This window comes from Uloborus diversus, chromosome 6 (genome assembly GCF_026930045.1).
Source record: "Uloborus diversus isolate 005 chromosome 6, Udiv.v.3.1, whole genome shotgun sequence".
In the NCBI taxonomy this organism is placed as follows: domain Eukaryota; kingdom Metazoa; phylum Arthropoda; class Arachnida; order Araneae; family Uloboridae; genus Uloborus; species Uloborus diversus.
In genome coordinates, this window is record NC_072736.1 from 105,340,967 (window position 1) to 105,361,048 (window position 20,082).

At 33.4% G+C, this 20,082-nt stretch overlaps 1 protein-coding gene across 1 annotated transcript in view; it reads right to left on the minus strand.

Moving 5' to 3' along the window:
- LOC129223755 (dual oxidase-like) overlaps positions 1–20,082 on the minus strand; it is a 253,791-nt gene that overhangs the window by 50,421 nt on the left and 183,288 nt on the right. Inside the window, exons 11-13 of the mRNA XM_054858115.1 lie at positions 14,785–14,957; positions 12,422–12,603; positions 4,181–4,299 (exon numbers count right to left, since the gene is read on the minus strand). Coding sequence (XP_054714090.1) covers positions 4,181–4,299; positions 12,422–12,603; positions 14,785–14,957 — 474 coding nt within the window. The remainder of the gene's footprint in view (positions 1–4,180; positions 4,300–12,421; positions 12,604–14,784; positions 14,958–20,082) is intronic.

Consider the following 20,082-nt stretch of genomic DNA (forward strand, 5'->3'; position numbering starts at 1 on the left):
TGGCAAGCGGCCAAGTTAGGTCGATTCCATCTGAATGAATCTAACAGGGGAGAAGGTAAAATAGTGGTGGTATTTTGAAGCACCAGTTTTATAATGTCAATAGGGCTTTTTTAGTTTATTGCATTCTCTAAGTTGAAAATGAGGGAAAACAAAACGATTTTCTGTGTAAACAAAGAGAAAACGTTTTTAATTTCTACCAGAATTGTTAAAGCAAAAAATGGTAATCTCAAAATTATGTTGTAAAAAAATAAGTCAATCAATTTTTTGAGAATATAGATCGAATGTAGTTCATATTTAAAAAAAATATATTAGTGAAAGAGTTGTTATTTTTGCAAAGCTGAGTCAAAATGCACAGAAGAGCCAAAACATTATGATCACCCCTAAAATTTTCAAAGAATTCGTCTGGATGACGTTCAGACCTCATGATGAAGTGGGGTCTTGGTATATAACTGGGGCTGAAAAAGGTCAGGGCTCATTCGAGCACTTTCTTTTGCGAATTATGGGAAAGGGTAACGATCTCAGCGATTTTGATAGAGGGTAGATTGTGATGACCCGAAGACTCGAAGTGAGTGTCTCAGAAACTGCAAGACTGATAGGTTGTTCACGATCTGTCGTTGTATATGCAAAGTGGGAAAAGGACGGTGAAACCAACAGTAGGCGTAAAGGTGTTGGACGGCTATGCGTCATCAAAGATAAGGGACGTCGGAGACTAGGCCGCTTGGTAAAGCAAAATCGAAGGCAGACAGTTGATCAACTGACAGCTCAATACAATGCAGTTGCAAGCGAAAGTGTTTCCAAACACACAGTTCAGCGGACACTGTTAAATAAGGGACTGCAGAGCAGACGTCCCACTCGTGTGCCTCATTGACCAATGAACATCGCCAACTACGCCTACAGTGGGCCCGAGAACACCGAGACTGGTTCTTGGATGACTGGAAGAGAGTTGTCTGGTTCGGAAAATCGCGGTTTCTTGTTTATCACGTGGATAATCGTGTCAGGTTTCGCCGTGTTATTACACGTTGCTCCCATCTTGTACCGTTGGTCCTAAACAGGCTGATGGTGGCGGTATTATAATTTGTGGGACTTTTTCCTGGCAGGCTCTGGTACCCTTAGTTGTGGTAGAACATACCATGAAGGTTGTGGACTACCTGAACATCGTGGCAGATCAGGTGCACCCGTACATGGCGCCGATCTCCCCTACTGGAAATGACATCGTTCAGCAAGATAATGTCCCATGTCACATGCCTTTGAATGCACTGAAGTGGTTCCAGCAGCATGATGAAGTATTCCAACAACTGCTCTGGCCACCAAATTCATCGAATTTAAATCCTATAGAGCCATTTGGGACTTCATGGAAAGGCAGTTCAGAGCTGAAACACCATTATGGCAAGATATCTCAACTTTGCGTGACCGCTGAATTAACATTTAGTACAATCATCTCCAGACGTCTACCAAGAGCTTATGGAATTTATGCCAAGGTGTGTCGCTGCTGTTTTGCAAGCCAAAGGTGGCACAACGCGTTATTGACTGGGTGGTCATAATATTTTGGCTCATCAGTGTAGTTAAGAGGTAAAAGAGCATATCTGTAACGCCATAGCCACATCTAAGAGCACATCTGTGCATCGATTACCGCCTATAAGCCGCATATTTTCCTTTCCATCTCATCGCTGGTCTGATATTTGGCTGTTAGTTGAGTTTAAACCTCGAGGCACAAATTTTATAATGAACGACTTGAAAAATAAAACAAGGAACGAAGCCCTTATCATAAAGGTTACTCAAGCGAAAAGTGGAATGAAAAAGATAATTGCCTCTATTAAGTGCAAAAAAAAAAAAAAAAATGTCATGAGCGTTGTAACCATTGAGAAGGAATAGATGGAGAGAGTGCAACCCTACTATCCCGATACGGCAACAGTACCATGTGACTTGGGGAGCAATTTCGAGTTGACAGTAACCGCTGAAGAAGTTTTCATTAGCTGAAGCCCTGCATGATAACAACCTTTAACTGTAGAAGGGAAAAATTAGATTTATAGTAATAGTGCAGTATTATAGCATTGTTAACTGTGAGGAAAAAGCCACACCAGGAGGTCTAGTAACTTTTTCCTAGCGCGTACGAATGTTTTTTTACTTCTCAATAAAGAAAAAATGATATTTATATGCATTCAACGAGTACATATTCCACAGTTGCCTATAATTTTTAAATTTTTGTACTTATTTTATCTATAAAAGTTATAAAACATTGTATATCTTGAGTGCAAATAACATTTTAGTTCCATAAAAACACTTTTTACTTAACTAGTAATTATTTTAACGGCTTTTAAGCATTTTGTGTTCAATTGCTTTGTTGGCTAGTATCTTCTCGCCAAGCTCCCGTGAACAGCAGATGCGCAAGAATATAGATTTGCTATATTTTTATGTTTCAATTTAAATACTAGTATGCCTGCGTATGAAATCATTTCAAAACATTGATTACAATACTTATAAATCCATAAATTTTCAGTCAATAACAGAACACTTTAAACTATTTGTACATGCCCGTCGTTTTAGGGAATAAACATCAAAATACATGAAAAATGCAATTACATTACATTTTAAAATCCGAAAAGACGTGGGGAGAGGGAATTTGAATGATAGGCCTGTATTTGTATCCGTTATTTATTTATTTATTTATTTATTTATTATGCGGTAAAGGAGTTGGAGCCAGAGTTGCTCTGATTTGTAGCCCCCGACTTCATAACGAGCGCCGTCGCGTCGTCTGAAAAATATTTAGTGCCAAAAGAGCGATTGCGTGCCAAAACACGACAACTTCCCAGCCAAACAAGTCACCTGACCTGGGAAACATTGGGTCCCAAGCTCATTTCACTGAGACATTTGCTATGGCTCCCTCCATTAGTATTCCTTCTCAATGGTTGTAACAGGGATTTCATCGTTCCAGCAGCAGGCTAAGCCTGCGCAGTTTCCTGCACTGCGATTCATCGTCCAAATGAAAATGTTATTTCTGTAGTGCTCTCGTAAGTGGTTTAAAGAGTAAGAGGTTTCAGAATGACAAATCTGAACTCTACGACGGTTTTCATCGGATTTTGTTTAAAGTGGTGTTTACGATGTCTGCTTGGACTGATCTTGGCAGATTCGATATAGTTTCCACCCCCCCCCCCCCCCCCCGCCCTCGCACAAACTTAGATTTTAAATATTCGCAGCTGTTCGACCCAAACAGTGCTCGCCATTGACTGTCCTTATCGACTGATAGATGTCCGCATTACGTTCACCTTTAGCAATTAGAAACTCTCATGCACTGTTTGAACCTGGAAGCATACATCTACGTGTAGCACGACTTGACCTCTTCCACCAACAGGTTTCAACGTTGAACGCCATATGCGAGGCATATTTCTAAGACGTGGTATAGCTAGATGCCCAACTCCGTTCATTAACGGCCACTAGCAGATACTGAATGCGTGAAGCTTGAAGTAAACGGGTAAAAGTGTAGTGTGCGAGGATGCAACGTTGTTTGCATCCTATCAGGATCGCAAAAGTTGTTTGCGCGCATGCGCTTTTCGGACGTTTGCCCGTCTATTAAACAGGCTCGGCTGCCCATGGAACCCGGTTTCTCTTTGTGTATTTAGTACTAATACTTTACCTCTATATATATAGCAGGCTTACTACCTCCCTTGATATCCATGTTTCTATTAGCCGTTATAATTGCAGTCATTCAGACAAAATTGCACGTGTCCGCTTCTTTATTTACGCAACCTAACAATTCAATCAGGTATTTTCGCCTTGATGAGAGTAGAAGTGTAAGGAAGTGAAATTAATTTTGAAAAAATATTTCGTTTGTTTTAAGGACAAGTTCAGTTAAAACAAACTAACTTTACGACAGAATATATCCATTAATATTATTTCCATTGTTAATACGTTGTAGTAAAAAAAGGTGAGTGAAAAAATGTGTTGCTTAGTTTTAGCAGTACTTAAATAGAGAAAAAATTTAGAAACAAATTTGGAAAGAAAAATATTAGTCTAACTTTGCTACGGAATTGTCTAATATTTTTTTTTACGAAACCGATGCAAAAAATGTCAATTTAATAAAATTTGAGGTTTTCATCCTTCATTTGCGAAGCATAAGAAAAGACACCATATAATTATTAAGATTAAAGAAAACATTCAACTTTAGTACTGAAATATACCTCACCTTCTTTCCAAAACAAAATATTGTCCTGCAGATGTTCCGATTCAATTCCAGTTGCGTGAATAATGATGTCTCTGAGCTTCAAAGCTTTTATTTCTTCAATTTCAGATTCTGTAAAAATACTGGAAACATTTTGTTACTAGATGAGAGTAATACGCATGTATATAATCACGTGATATTATGTTTAGGGAAGCTATGATTTACGTTAAACGTCTGTAATTTTATTATTGTACTGATTTCAAATTAATCTATAAAACTACATCAACGTGTATGAAATTATTTGTAGAAGATTCCATACTATAATAACTTTGTTTTACCATTTTTGAATGAGATTTCGTTAAAAAAATTCAAAGGAAATATGCTTGTTGACAATACAAAATGTTTCGTGGCTATCTTAAGCATTTAGTAATTCGTCTGTTTCGATGACACGTTCTTTAATTTTCTACAAATTCGTGATAGGGGAAACCCGAGTAAAGTGAATACCTTAAGTTTTTCTTCATTATTGTCGTTTAGTTATAACTTTAGAAAATGAAACAAATGTTTATAATCAGTCTTCATTTAATGCACTTGCGTAATGCAATAACAATTGTCCTTAATATTAATTACACTATTAGATATAAGGCCAGTTTTCAACAATGGCATGAATATCCACTTTGCCCAACACCCCGGGTAAAGTGGATTTGTTACTAGGGCAAAGCGAACAACAACATTATTTGTCATGAAAATAAACATTGAAAATAAAATAACCATCGAAAATTAAAGGAACATATCCAAAAAAACATTTTTTTGCTACAATGCTAATTATTGTAGTTCTTGCGAACAAAGAAATTAAACTTAAAAATAAAATAAACGTAGAAAATAAAAAGAACACATTTAAAAAAATTTTTTTTTCTGCAGTGCTAATTGTTGTTGTATTACAAACAAAGAAACTGATCTTAAGAATAAAATTAGCATCGAAAATTAAAGGCTTATATTAAAAAGCATTTTTCTACAATACTAATTATTGCAGTAATTATTGTAACAAGCAAAGAATTTTTTTTTAAAAGTCAACATCCAAAATTTAGGAGCATATTAAAAAAAAAAAAAAAAACATTTTTTTCTACAATAATAATCACTGCAGTTATCACAAACAAAATCATTACCATTTTCGAGTGCTGAACACTATGACACCACTCAGTACAAATATGACATTGTTTCCTGTTTTATATTGGCTGATCAGCTTCTTCAATGAACATTTTATCACAGAAAATGCACCTTACATCATCAAATTTCTTAACTTCCTTCTTCTTATCATTCTCTTATGCAGTCCTATGTTTCGTAGTAGAGATTTTTGATTAGTCTTTTTGGTACTTGGTTTTTTTAATAGTCTTCTGAGAAGATTTAGTCGAAACATCATCTAGTTACTTCATGGAAGTCTTTTTTGATTTTTCAAATTTTTGTCTTTGATTGTCCTTTACTGGAGTACTCGCCTGGAGTGTAGATCTCTGTAGTTTTTATTTACGTGTTGTTATTATGGTTTTACAAGATGAGGAATAGGTAGTAAAACGGAAGGATTGTAGTAGTTCGTAGAACTTTCAGGTTTGAGTGAAGCGGCGGGAACATCATTGCCTTGGAATTATTCTGTTGTTTCAGATCCCATGGGAGTATAAGGACGGTCTTATATGGTAGTATTGTCTTGAGATCTTAATATTTAAGAATTTTCAGGTTCGAATGAAGTGACGTGACATGACCGGGCAAAGTGAATATGGTATTCACTTTGCCCAATCCGTTTTGCTTTTCAGGTACATTTTTGAGGTTACTAAAAATTACTTAAAAAACCAGAGCATATAAACTCGTTATCTACGGATAATTGAAAGCTACATAATCGTACATTAAATCCTACTCATAACAAAGAACATGTCACAAATAGTATTAAAGTTATAAAAAAAACACTAATCTCTGTAAATTAATATTTTTTTCTCCAAAACATACTTTGTTCGCTCACTGGCGTTGTATTAGGTAAACTTGTCCCGACGTGTTTGCCGCACACGGAGCGGCAACAGGCGACCGTGGCTATGACAACGCGGCTGCCGGCCAACTAATTATTTGGGAGTTATAGGCAAAATTCGCTTTGCCCAGGGTATCCACTTTAGCCGGTTTTCCCCTATGCTTTTTGAAGTTCTTAAAAAGATTAAATACGAAAAGGTTTTAAGCTCTTGGTATGCATTAAAAGTCAACATTAAAAACGTAGGTATTTTCCTCCCCGCGATTTAAGATGTCAAAGATAACAAGGTATTTGTTTGTACATATTTAAATTTTTTACATGAGCTATTTTGTATTCGTTTTCCGTGTGCATCTCTTCTATATTATCAGGATAAAAAAAAATAAGGTATAATTTTTCTCTCTATTAACAAATATTAATTTTTTTTAAACCAACTGACCTGTTTAAAATGAAGATAATAAGGAAGACATATATCGATTATTCTAGAACACAACTTATATTATATTTCTAACATCAATAGGTATAAATTATTTTAGTCACAACTGTCAAACAAAATGGCGATATGGACACTCCACTAATTATTATTATCAGTTAGTTGTTATTGCTCTTATTACTAGTTAGTAGTAGCAACATTCTAATAGCACTGAGTATTTTATGTTTCTTTGACGATTTAACTACTTCTAATAACTATACATCGACGACTTTTTAGAGGACATCTTTTATTTTATTTAGTGAGTATTTCAGTTAATTTTAGTGCATTGCTTTGAGAATTCTGGAAACAAGTTGGAGAGAAGGAAAATACGTTTGTCAAGCATGAAATAAAAGAAATGTTTTTGAAATTCATAGTTGATGATTAAAATCAAAATAGAGAGTAATTTTCAAAGAAATACAGCTTTTATTAAATGAAAATTCGGAAGTTATTGACTATTGAATTTTTTTCTTCTGAGCAACAAATCGAATCACTGTGAGTAGTGCAAGAGAGCAGTGTCCAGTTAGCAATCCAACAGACCTTTTTGATCTCATTCCTACTCAAATTAAGCAGTTCATTAGATCTAAACCAGGGAGGCTGCTGGTTCATAGTCTTGGCCCGTCTTTGAGAGTCGGACTGAAGCCACCGGCCATATGATTCACCCATAAGAAGGTTCTATGCAGTAGTCCTTACTGTATTTTAGGGCAGGCAGAGGGCTGGCTCGGGTCCCATAAATGGCACATTGGAGCCCTGCTTAGCTAATTGATCCGCCAATTCGTTGCCCACAATGTCACAATGACCAGGAACTCAGTAAAGGGAAACCCTATTACTGCCAGCTACTCTTACCATTATGCCACTCCCAAACAGTTTTGGTAGAGAAGTAGTCTCGATTGAGAGCTTTCAACTCAGCTTGGCTATTAGAGAATATTCTGATAACCTTACCGCTTATGCCTCGTTCTAGGCAGTTATTTACACAAGCCAATATGGCTAAATTTTCTGCCTGGTAGACAGTAGCAAGCTTCCCTAATGCGAAGCACAGATTTGTGTTATTGCTGCTGCAGCATGCACCAGGACTAGTTCCAGATGCAGTCTTGGAACCATCTGTAAACCAGATTTCGTGCGCTTTGCCAATGAATTCCTGTACATCCTTCCATTGCTCTCTGGACGGAAACACAATGTTATAATTGGCATTAAAGCTGAATTGTTTTAACATCCAGTCTGAAGGCATCATAAAGTAAGGATGCTTACTAGTCTTTGCACAAAGTTTATCGTACAGAGACAGGTAATGAGGGGACTTCCAGAGACCCATGAGCTTGAGGCGGTATGCACACAGAACCGCCTCCATTTCCACTTGCTTATGTAGCCCCACCAGGCAATTGCCCCATACGTAACCGTAGGTACAATTACTCTAGTATACTCATTTCAAGCATACTCATGTATAATTCCTACTTACTAGACCATCATCCCCCCCCCCCGTAAGAAAACCCCATATTTAGCTGAATAGAATCTGAAAAATCTCATTATTTCTTTCGCCAAATTTTATTTAAAAATTCATAAAAATGTGATCCCATTGAGATCCCAACTTGAAATTTTGCACAAACGAAGATAAAATACACAAAAAGTTTTAAGAATTAAAAAAAAAATCATTTTACATTTTCCGAGAAAGTTTAATTTAAAATTTGAATTTTATTTTTTAAAATGATTTTTTTTAGAAAACTAGTGATGTTGCATACCATATTAAACAACTAATGCACCTTAAAATGCTTTTTACCAAATCTTTCTGTCTATATTTGGTGGTGAGTTATGGTCAATTTTATGCTCAGTCATCCATAAAAAAGAGGGGTTTTCTAAAATTCAAAGTCTCATAAATAAAAAAGTAAAAGAGTTAAAAATCTAAAAATTCAGACATTTGATTACCTCGAATGGTACAATCGATGAGCCAAATTTCAAAGAAATTCAAAAATGTGAGGGGAAAAAACTTAGGATCACTTGACATGGAATGTCAAACAGAGAGATGTATTGAAAAACATTGTATTGAGAAACAATTTATACTTTCCTTCATTTATTTTTAGCTGTGCCTCGCGGTTTCACCAGCTTTAATAAGACATAATAAGGCAATAATGTATTAAAAGACTATTTTAAGTTCATCGCGCTATGATACATGTACAGTGGCTCCCAAAAGTGTTCGTACACTTTGAAATTTTTTAGTAAAACCAAAATAACTCGAAACTGAATTCGAATATGGAGTCCAATATTTTTTCACATCATTCCTATGTCATTCTACATACAACCCATTGGTGTTTTCAAAATATTGACGGATCTTCTTTTTGAAATGGGTCAGAAAACGGAGAGACAGAGAAATAACACGCCACAAAAGTCATCGTACACTCAAATATTTTCGAATAAGTTCATGATTAAAATTATCATATGCCGTTTTCTTAATATTTTTGCATTGTTTTAACCCTTATAAGTCATTTGGCTTTAATTTTTTGTTTATTTATTCCTTAATATTGTGCTTATTGTTAAAAAATCGCTGGTATTCGTAAAAAACCGCAAACACCATTCAAAATTCGAATTTGTTTCCCACAGTAGCGGTAAATTGGTTTGAAATGACTCTAAATTAGTTAATTTATTTGTTTGTATAGTAGAGTTCTTGATAAAATGCTTTAAACAAAGGAATCGGACCGAAAACAAGGTAAGAAAAGGTCAACCGGCAAAGTTGACAAAACGTGATCGGAGATTTAAAGTTGAAAAAATTATAAAAAATACACATTTGAGTGCTGTAAAAGTTTCTACAGAGTTAAAATAAAAATTTTCTGTTTAATTTTCACCTAAAATTTTTCGCCAAGTTCTCTGATTAGCTGGATTAAATGGGGCTTCTTCCCGCAGAAATTTTCTTGGTCGCGTAAAAAACACAAAGCTTACGCTTTTCATCGCAAAATCGAGGATAAATAAGCTCAAAACGTTTTAGAATTACGTCTTACTTACAGATAAAAATGAATTCAACATTTTTGGTTAAATTGTTGCATAATTGTAAGTAGAAGAAACAAAATTAGGAACTTAATCTTAAGAACTTAGTTGGATCAGTTAATCACGACGGTGGAGGTGTTCTAGTGTGAGGGTGCATATCAGCATCAGGGCTTGGTAGTTTGGAATTTTTTGATGAAATAATGAATCATGCTGTTCCTTTAAATATTTTAAAAACCAATTTTGAACTCTTAACCAAAAATTTGGTTATTGGAAACAACTTTGTTTTTTATCAAGATAACGATATGAAGCACACGGTTTTCAAGGCAGTGCCTCAAAAATCGTCCTAAAATTTAGAAAATACCCCCTAAATCTCCAGATTTGAACTTAATGCAACGTATTTAGATATACCTATAGGCTAGATTACGAAAATACGGCTTTAAAACGAAAATAGAGCTAGAAACAGTAAGACTCGAAGTGTGGTTGAACACTTACTCAGAAGTTACGCAAAAAAAGAAAGAAAAAGAATGAAATCTATTCCCAGACGTTTAAAAGGTGTTATGAATATTGTATGATATTCTACAAATTAATAACTTAATAAAAAGTTAGATTATTCAATAATATATAAAAATTTTATAAAGTGTACAAAGACTTGCGACATAGAATTTCCGGCACTTTTTGGTTTTTGATTTTTTTAAAATTAAGTTTTAATATTTTTTAAAAACTTTTCATGTAGTTTTGTTAAAAATTGATCTTAGATCTTATAATTAAATACCTATTCCGAAATATTAATTCTAACCAATGGATTGGGGCCTATTTCATTGAAAGTCGTAGGTGTACGAAGACTTTTGAGAGCCATTGTATGTGAAATATATATAGTAAGAAATAACACACCCTTATCCACATCAATATTTTCCATTGAATAAGGCAATCGAAAAAAAAATCAATAAAAATTAATTGAAAAACCTTAATTTATAAATTAATTAATTTTTAAATGAACCGGGTAATAAATGTTGAAAATCCTCCCGCCCGCAGCCAGGTTTGAACCCGAGACCCTAGGGTTGCTGGCCGAGCGCATTACCGACTGAGCTTCGGCCAACAAACATTCGAACTATTGATGCAACAAAAAATGCATCATGATTATTATTGATTTAATTTCAATTTATTGCTGTTCCACTCCTATTAGTCATAGTGTGATGATATATAGCCTATAGCCCTCGTCAATAAATGGACTATTCAATTCAAAAAGAATTTTTCAATTCGAAGCAGTAGTTCCTGAAATTAGCGCATTCAAACAAACAAACTCCTCAGCTTTATGTTATTAGTATGGATAATTCAGCTGCGAAGGTGTTGCACTCACACTCCAAATAAGCCCTGTTATTTATTAGATTACTATAATTTATTGCATGACCTACGTACGAGTTGTGTATTTAATCAAAATAAAGAGAAAAAATATGACACAATAATAGTTCCATTCTTACTATCATACTTCACAATTATTATTTTAGTGAATATAATATATTTAATTCTACAAATTTGATTCGGATAAATCGAAAATCTGGATTAACGAGGGCAGGAATTGTACAATTTTTGCAAAGATCACGCAATAAATTGTGGAAATATGACAAGCATCATGGACTACTTGGAGCTTCAGTTCATCACGACCGCAGCTGAACTAGAAATGATTAAGTATTTGAATGAATAATCTAAATGATATAAAAGTGTAGGTTATGTGAAACAATTCTATGGAGTATTGTTACACAGCCTTGCAATAAAATTTACGTCTATTTAGTTAAGGGTTTATTTTGTTTGTTTTCCATATTAATCCCGAATAATCCGGATTTTTGTTTATCCGGATTGCCTTCGGTCCCAGCTAGTCCGGTTAAACGATTGAGCTAAAGGTAATATATTTTTAAGAAACCTTTAAAAAAAAATTATTACATGAAGTCTTGGTAATCAACTACTTATGCTTTAAAATAACTGTAAAAGGAAACTACGGCACAAAATGTCATCAAACCTGACTATAGTTTACTGGAAGTAATGGAATTTTATTTTGAGCATATGCTATATTCCCATACGAAATAAAACATTTATACTTCGACTTAAAATTTTTTCAATCGTTTTGAAGTTACAAAACGATTAATGATATATATATATAACTACACATTTACTATTTATTTCTTCATTTATAACAGTAACACTCAAAATGTAACGAGAAAGTTGAAGACATGTTTGCATATTGTTTCTATCACAGTAGCTAAATTGTTCATCAACATACACAGTGAATATCTGAGGAAGATTGAAACCATTGAGAATGACTAAAGTTGGAGCAAACCTAACCTGGCGGCAGCATAATGCTGTAATTAGGATTTGCGCAGCTTTAACAATTCTGCCAGTTTGGCTTCGCCCCAACCATAGAAGCAATTAAGAAAATACAAACTGGTAAAACCTATCAACCTGTTTTAGTCTGTTTATTAATGATACACTCAGCATTATTTCCCGTCAGTTTTTGAATCTTTTTTTCTCCTCTTAAAAATAAAATACTATGAAGCACTTGAGTAAAATGAAAACCACATGTATAAAGTACAAATGAAGTATTAAAATAGAGTTAAAAACTCAGCAAACAGCTATTTCGGGGCTGAAAAATGCTTGCATTTGACAGCTCCAAAAATAGCTTTGCAAAAATAATGTCTTTTATAGTATTTTAAGTCACGATTAATTGTTTCCTAATTTGATAATATTTGGTGCAGTAGTTTTCATTTAACTAACTCGAAGTGGAACCTCAATTATAAAGACACTACATGTCTAAGACAGGAAAACTACGTACAGATTTGCTGTGTTTTCAAACCAGAACCGGTCTGAATCCCGAAGTCTTTCGAACTGCTCTTTTATGATACTTCGGAAGAGAGGTCCTGGTCTTCCATCAACCTCTGTTTCAACCATGCCTGCTATGTAGAGGTCAATATTCTTCATGTTGCCCTCATATGCTTTCTCCAGAGCCTCAAACATCTGCAAAATAAGTACATATCTGCTTATAATGTCATGTAACCAAAGAGTTCATTAATAGCGGAGCAAAGTGAAATGGAGAAATATTAACCCTGTTTTTAGAACTACATATCTGGTCATATTTTAACTATATAGTAACACACGTAGGCTAATAACAGGAAATAACTAACGATTTACAGCACGAATATACACACAGGTTACTGCAGTAATCACCGATCAGTAATAATATTTGCAGTAATCTGTATATTTGTGCGATAAAACGTTAGTTATTTCCTGTTACTTCTCGGAACGAGGTATATATTTATTTCATACTCGTAGTCTATTCCAGTCAGGACAAAAAAAAATTCTGAATATCAAAGCATATGACAAAACGAACAATTTTCAAAAAGTGATACTCATATGGCAATATTTTGTTGTTAGTCAAAATTTATTTTTGTAGAAAAAATGATAAATTTCCGTTTAAAACGTTTGATGTTTTCATGCAGACCTACTAATATTTGGCACACTATTTATTTATTTAATATAAGTCTTATTTCTATTTTTAATCTTTTGAAGAATTAGTCAAGGGCATGGGGAGCAAAGCGAAATAGTTCATTTCGTTTACTTATTTAATCATTTATTAAATCCCTTAAGCATTCATTTACTATTATTAATTAATTTAAATTCCTTCATTTTAATAAGTTACGTATTTATTCAATTCCTCATGTTCTTATTCATTCAGTATTTTATTCGCTAATTTTTTTTCTCATCCATTAATATATTTTGTTATTTATTTATTCCGTTATTGCTTCATTATATTTTCATAGATGCACTCATTATTTTATTTACTAATTCCTTTGATCAACATATCTTTGATGGACAAATGAGAAACACAGCATTAGAAAAATATTTTGTTCTACACTTTGACAAAGACAAAGTGAAAAAAAAAAGTGAAAATCTTCCTTTTTTTTTTTTTGGAAATACAAATTCGCTGCCAAAAAAAAAAAAAAAAAAAAAAAAAAAAAAACAATGTTTCAATGAATGTTTTATTAAAAAAAAAAGTTGATCTTTCTTTATGTGTATTGTAATTTTCAAACAATTTGTTTATTTTAAAAAACTTTAAGTTATCTTAACTATTTCACTTTGCCCCACTATCCCCTAATGGTCCAATTATTGTTACAAAAAATAAAAATAAAACTTGGTACGATGCTAAACGCTGGTAATCTTTTTTTTTTTTTTTTGGAAGCATTGAACTATGAGAAAAATTAACTCTTTTGAACATGTAATCCAAACTGTAGGTTTTTTTCCCCTAGGCAATCAAATCTGGCTTTAATCTCATTCCCTATTCCAAAGGCATAGTTTCTGATTACGCTGTATGGTATGATTTTCGGTAGAACACTTTTCTTAATTAAAATAAGACATCGAGAATAAAGTCACAAATACAAGCCATAAAAATAGTTAAAACCCCAGCAAACAACTGTTGGTAAATACTCAACTGACAGCTGTTTCGAGTCTATCAAAACAAGCTTCTTCGTCATTTCATAAAAGAAACCATCGAATCGTTCCGATAGCTTTGAAACTGCTGCTACAGGGTTTTAAACTTTTTTTATGTTTTTTACTTCCTTTTACAAGAAAGGAAGTATTGTATTCCCAAAAAAATTTTCACTCAAGAATCGGCCTTAATTTCCATTTTTTCACCCCCCCCCCCTTTTTTTTTGACCCAACCACACGTGGATATATGCCTAGAAACGTACAGACACCAGAAATATCCATTTTGACGACCCCCGAGTTAATTACAACGGATTTTCTCTTGACGTCCGTATGTACGTATGTATGTGCGTATGTGTGTATGTGTGTATGTATCTCGCATAACTCAAAAACGGTATGTCCTAGAAAGTTGAAGTTTTTTACGTAGACTTCTAGTGAGGTCTAGTTGTGCACGCCAGTTTTGTTGCCAACTTGGCGATAAATTTGGCGATTTTTTTTAAAAATTTGTTTTCGATTTGGCCACTGTTCGTGATATTTAGAGAGTAAACAATTGAATTATATTAAAATTGCCAGTAATGTGGAAATGACATTAAATTGGAGTAAAAGGAAGTCATGTGATGCACACATCAGCTCGTTATTTACGTTCTCCTATTTTATTCATATCTTAATAACAAACTTTGACTGTTTTTGCTGTACTGTTCATTCATGCAAACATACCTCTGGTTTCTTCTCATATAATTGAGGATTTATTTGAGACCAATTTGTGAGTTCTGGCAACTGGAAGTAGCGTCTAACAGTGTTATAATCAGGTAGTCCATTGTCTCTTCCTCGCATTATGTTCAAAGCTGCAAGATCTCTTCTGGTGAAATCCATAGGCCCAAAAAGTTTATCTGGGAATTTACGAAAAAAAAAAACTAAGTTTTATTTCTTGTTATTTTCTGAAACGACATGAAATATATGTTCAGAAATGTAATGTGCATTCAATAAATAAATAAATAAAATGATAATAATAGTAAAAATTTATAATAGCAATAAAATAAATAACATTAATAGTAATAACAGTTATGATGATTGTACAAACATTTCTCTTCGTCAAAACTTCTGAAACGAGGTTTTTCGTAAAAAACTTGTGCCATGGTTCAGACACAAAATGCGACAATCAGGTTTTTCATGAATCTCTTGTTTCTATTTAAATCATAAATTTGTGAATCCAAATGACTCTGTAAGTTTAAAATAATCACATTGCTATAATCCAAAATGTTTATTTCTTGTAAAAATTAAAACTTGTAGACACAACAAAAAATCATTTAAATGATTTTTTTAATATAAATATTACTTTTTATTAAACGAAATTTTTTAAAAAATGGTGTAGCTGTTTCAGGTCGTTAATATTTTCCGACTAGTAATATTACCAAAAGTAAAACTATGAATTCGTGGTTTAAGGAGGAAAAAAAAACAACAGGAAATTTAGTAGCTCTTTTATACACCTTGTAAGGAACGATGTATCTACCAACCGGACTTGGATATAGAAGTGTGTTCCATTTGATCGCTGTTGGACTTTGTTTGGAGCTTGTAGCAGCATTACGTGGTTAACGAATAAGATGTTTTTGATTTCAAATGTATTATCAAAGTATTTCGCGAAGCTTATATTTTAGCGATCATGACAGTCTCGTAAAAATCACAAAAAGTAAAGCTTCGCAAAAATAACTTATTTTATAGTACACATAAACATGTTTTTATGCGGTCTTTTTTTTATGTGATTTTTTTTTGTGCGAACTTTTTTTTGTGCGGTAAATTAAAATTTCGATCAGATTGAGATTCAATCGACGAAATTATTTTTAAAGCGAGTGCGAGGTAGTCTCTTCAAGTGACGACATAGGCACCCCGATTGGAAGTCACTGACCTCCCAAACATTTCCTTATTCGAGAAATTTTATCCGACTACTCGGCAAAAATTACCATCACTTGGTTTATTTTGATTTCGATTAAAGATTATTTTGCAAGTTTTTTCCTTGAATGTAAAAAAGCACACGAGGTCCTAATAATGGGGTTGTTTCCTTCAGTTAAAAGTAGTACTTTTTGTCACTGAAATTGATAGAATAAGCAAAAAAAAAATAATAACATGGACCCAGAAAATACTTTTATTTTCCCAACAGTTATTTTTTAATTAATTTTTTAAACTGCTCGATTTTTCAAACAAGGCGTGGTCTTTATGACGTCCCAAATGATGCTTTTTGGTGCATCTTTCTATCGCGTTTCCACGTTATGATAATCAAAAAGCGAATTAAAATTGCGCTCTACACTTGCTACCAACCATATCGTTGCCAATACACGTGAGTAAAGATGCGAATTAAATATTTTGTTTTGTGAAAATGTCAATACAGAATGGAATTTCATCCTTTGTGATGTCATCGGCAGAAGAAATAAACAATGAAAGTGCACCGATTTAAGTAATTTTTTAAAAATATTAAACTTAATAAATTATTCAAAAAAAGGTCAGATCCTATGTTTTTAAGCATGCTCTTTGAGAAAAAAATTCTTTCAAAATTTTGGAAACGACCCCATTACTTCAATTCTGTGATTCAAGTATTGTTGGAGCACTGTTTTTATACTGACTTCATTTAAACAGCAACGAATGTTCTTCTTTCTTATTTATTTATTTTTTTGTTTGTTTATTCTGAAAAAAATAAACAAAAAAAAAATACCCGTATGACATCTCCAAAACTTTCGCAAATGCGTTGCTTTTCACTTCTAAATAGAATTTTAGTACACATGGCTATAAAACTATTATCATGACTAAAATATCGCAAATCATTTTATTTAAACGTAATGTTAGATAGTAATTTTCTTGAGATTAAAATTCAATTTTTAAAACCTGTATTATTCTCAACTAATCACATTTCAGCTTCTATGTGACTTTCTTCTTAGACATATTTTACACTCAAGTGCGTTTGTATCTCAGTACTTTTTGCAATATTGCTGCGTAATGTAAAAATAGAATCAAATAAAATTAACCTAAAATTTGCCTTTAGTTAGTTGCCATTTCATCTTTTTACGCTTAAACTTATAAACATCAAAAATAACTAAATATTATATACAACTAATAACATAAGATGTTGCTTCAAAAAATATGCTATCTGCTTAGAAATAATAAGTCTTCATCTCGGATAAAATTGGATTCGGCTACTGGTTAAAAAAAATAGGTCTGAGAAGGAGAAAAAATCTGAAGGATGAACAAGTTGTTTGACAACAACATATCTACGAAACAATTATATTTTGACAGCTGCCAGCAACAAAGTGGGGGATCTTTTTACGCTTGTAGTTGTGGGGGCGTAAACGAAAAAAGAGGCGAATCAAAACACATAGGCTGTCTACCACACCGCCGGAAGCAAATGTTTTAGGTTATAAAATGAAGTAAAGAATAAACTGGATGATGAAGCGGATAACATTTCTCTCGGATATTTGATTTTCGATAACGATTTCTTTTGTCAGTATTTCTTGCTCAAGTCAAGATAAAGGCATCATGTTTCGAGAAATTATATGATTATCCTTAGAAAAGGTGATGTAGTTTTCTACCGTTTCAAGAAGTCAAGATTTTTTTAATGATAAATGAACGTAGCAATTGGTGTTTAAAGGTACCTTTTCTTTGTGAGGGACCAAACGACTAAGTAAATTTTTTTAATATGTATTTCATTCAGCTTTAATAATTGTTTCGTTGCGTCAATTAATTCTACCTTAATTTTTGTTTTTTGTTTCAATTTTAGTAATATTTAAGGTTTTTGTAGCCAGAATTATGAGCTTTAGTAGTGACTAGAAATGAGTAGTACTTAACGCTAATTAATGAGTTTCATACTTTCGTCGTCTTTTTCACCTGAAGTTATGAGATAACAAAAGAATAAATAATTATTTCAATAAATACATAAATTAATTAATTAACAAATAAAGAAATGAACCGGGTACGCTGTTGTTCATCAGATTAAACAGAGCAGAAATACTAACTCTTATTACGTAACTCTTAAACGTCTCTTATGTTTGGCGTCATTTGCAGTTTTTGCTAATTTTGAGAATATTGACCAGATGCTAGAAAGACGATGGTGGTATTCGGGAAAGAAGACTCGTTTAGTTCTGGACGGAGCTTTTTTCTTACAGCCAAAAAAATGGTACGTTCTATGCCTTTTCTCTTTTTTTTTTGCTTTTATTATTTCTTTCTTTATTTATTTAGTTTTTCTTTATTCGCGTTTGGTCAATGTTTGTAACTAACTAAGTATTACTTGTGTAACGAAAATTCGAAACCTGATTCCAAGAATTAACTAAAAGTTACTCTTAAAGCATTAACAATTTCCTAAAAACCAATTGTAATGAATTTTAAAACATTGAAAACAAATATAAAGTAAAAGCTAATAAATAGTAGTAAAGAAGTTAGAAGTGCATGATATTAATTTAAGATTTCAAGTATCTAAATTCGCGATACAACAAATAGTAACTGAAATCAACTTGATCTAATAATCAAGTAACGCTTTTACGGATGCAATAGAATGTTTAATGACATATTTACCACAACAATCTAAACAAATAAACTGAAAGGTTTCAAAGTCTACAGTTTCTTTCGGGATCCTGGTTCCTTCTTTTTCTAGAAGCACAAAGCTTCAACTCTCAAATACTAATAAAAGCTTTAGTGAAAATGCCATCAAATTTATCATATTTATCTTTTCAAGTTTAGCACTCTAAAGTTATAATTACTCGTCGTTCAAGATCTCAACCTCCTTCAATTCTAACTCGTGATGTTTTGTTCCGACTTGGGCAGCAATACTCACCTGTTCTGAGATCACGTTTTGTGATTTGGAAGATGATGGATATTCCGAAGAAATACATATTTTGACACCTATCAGAAGTTGTGCTGCCACAAAATATAGCCCAAATAATAAAGTTTTTTGCTTTTCGTGACTTCCTAAAAACACTTAATGCATCTCACGGAGAAAAGTTCTACTTGCTCAACTTGATGGTTGACAATTATACTTCTTCATGGCTATTTAGAGCCAGCCCACTATTTCAACCACACAAGAAGTATCATTGTGTTCCAAAACAGTCCTTGCCACTCTGTGATAGGAGAACCAGCGAGCCTTAAGGCCGAATGCTACCTTCTTGAGTCTTTTAAGTGGACTTGTCTACCTTTTTAAATCTCCATAAATATGTTGAAATTGTTATGCATTTGGCTGTATCTTTGGTATTGGTATATATTAGGATTGCATGATATTTTTTTTCTTTCGATGGTTCTTTGTAACAGGTCTATCTTTTTGCAGACCTTGTGTAAATCCCGGTGTGGCTTCCATTCTTTCAGGCATCACCACCAAACGGACGTCGATTGCACAGAGAATTTACCAAGCCTGTTTTCCTTTAGATGGAGACACCTAAGCTCTCGCGTTGCAAAATTTCTCTAGAACTTTCATTTAGCCGAGAGTACCTAGGCCAAATCGGCACTCAAGGATCTTTTTCTTGCCTCATAGCCAGCCAGCAAAGACATTGACGATTTTCTGCATCTCGAAAATTTATCGACTGAACACTTAGACCGTGGGCTCATACACCGCGATGAAACGCTCACCAATAATAAAGTGAAATACAGAAGCTTTCAATGGAAATGCTATAGTAAAAACGGAGAAATCATTAAAATTCTGTTAGTACCGCCATTTTACCAACCGCTGCATTTAATGCGACGCGCAATGCAAATGTTTTGGTTCAATAGAAAATACCTTCCGTTTAGGATACGCCACTTGGAGTTGTCCTATAGATATACAGTCGCTATAATTTATATACGCTGGCCTCAAAAAGTTGAGGTACAACCAGTTATTTGCGTCTAATTTGCAAATGAATGAAGTCGGAAACAAAAAATTTGGAGGATATGTACATTAAATAGTCTTTTATTGAATGCGCCATAGAAATTTGTATAAGTGTATTGAAAAAAAAAGCAATCTTTGCGGAAAAGTCCATTCTTAAAGAAAATAGAACATTAGAGTGTTAT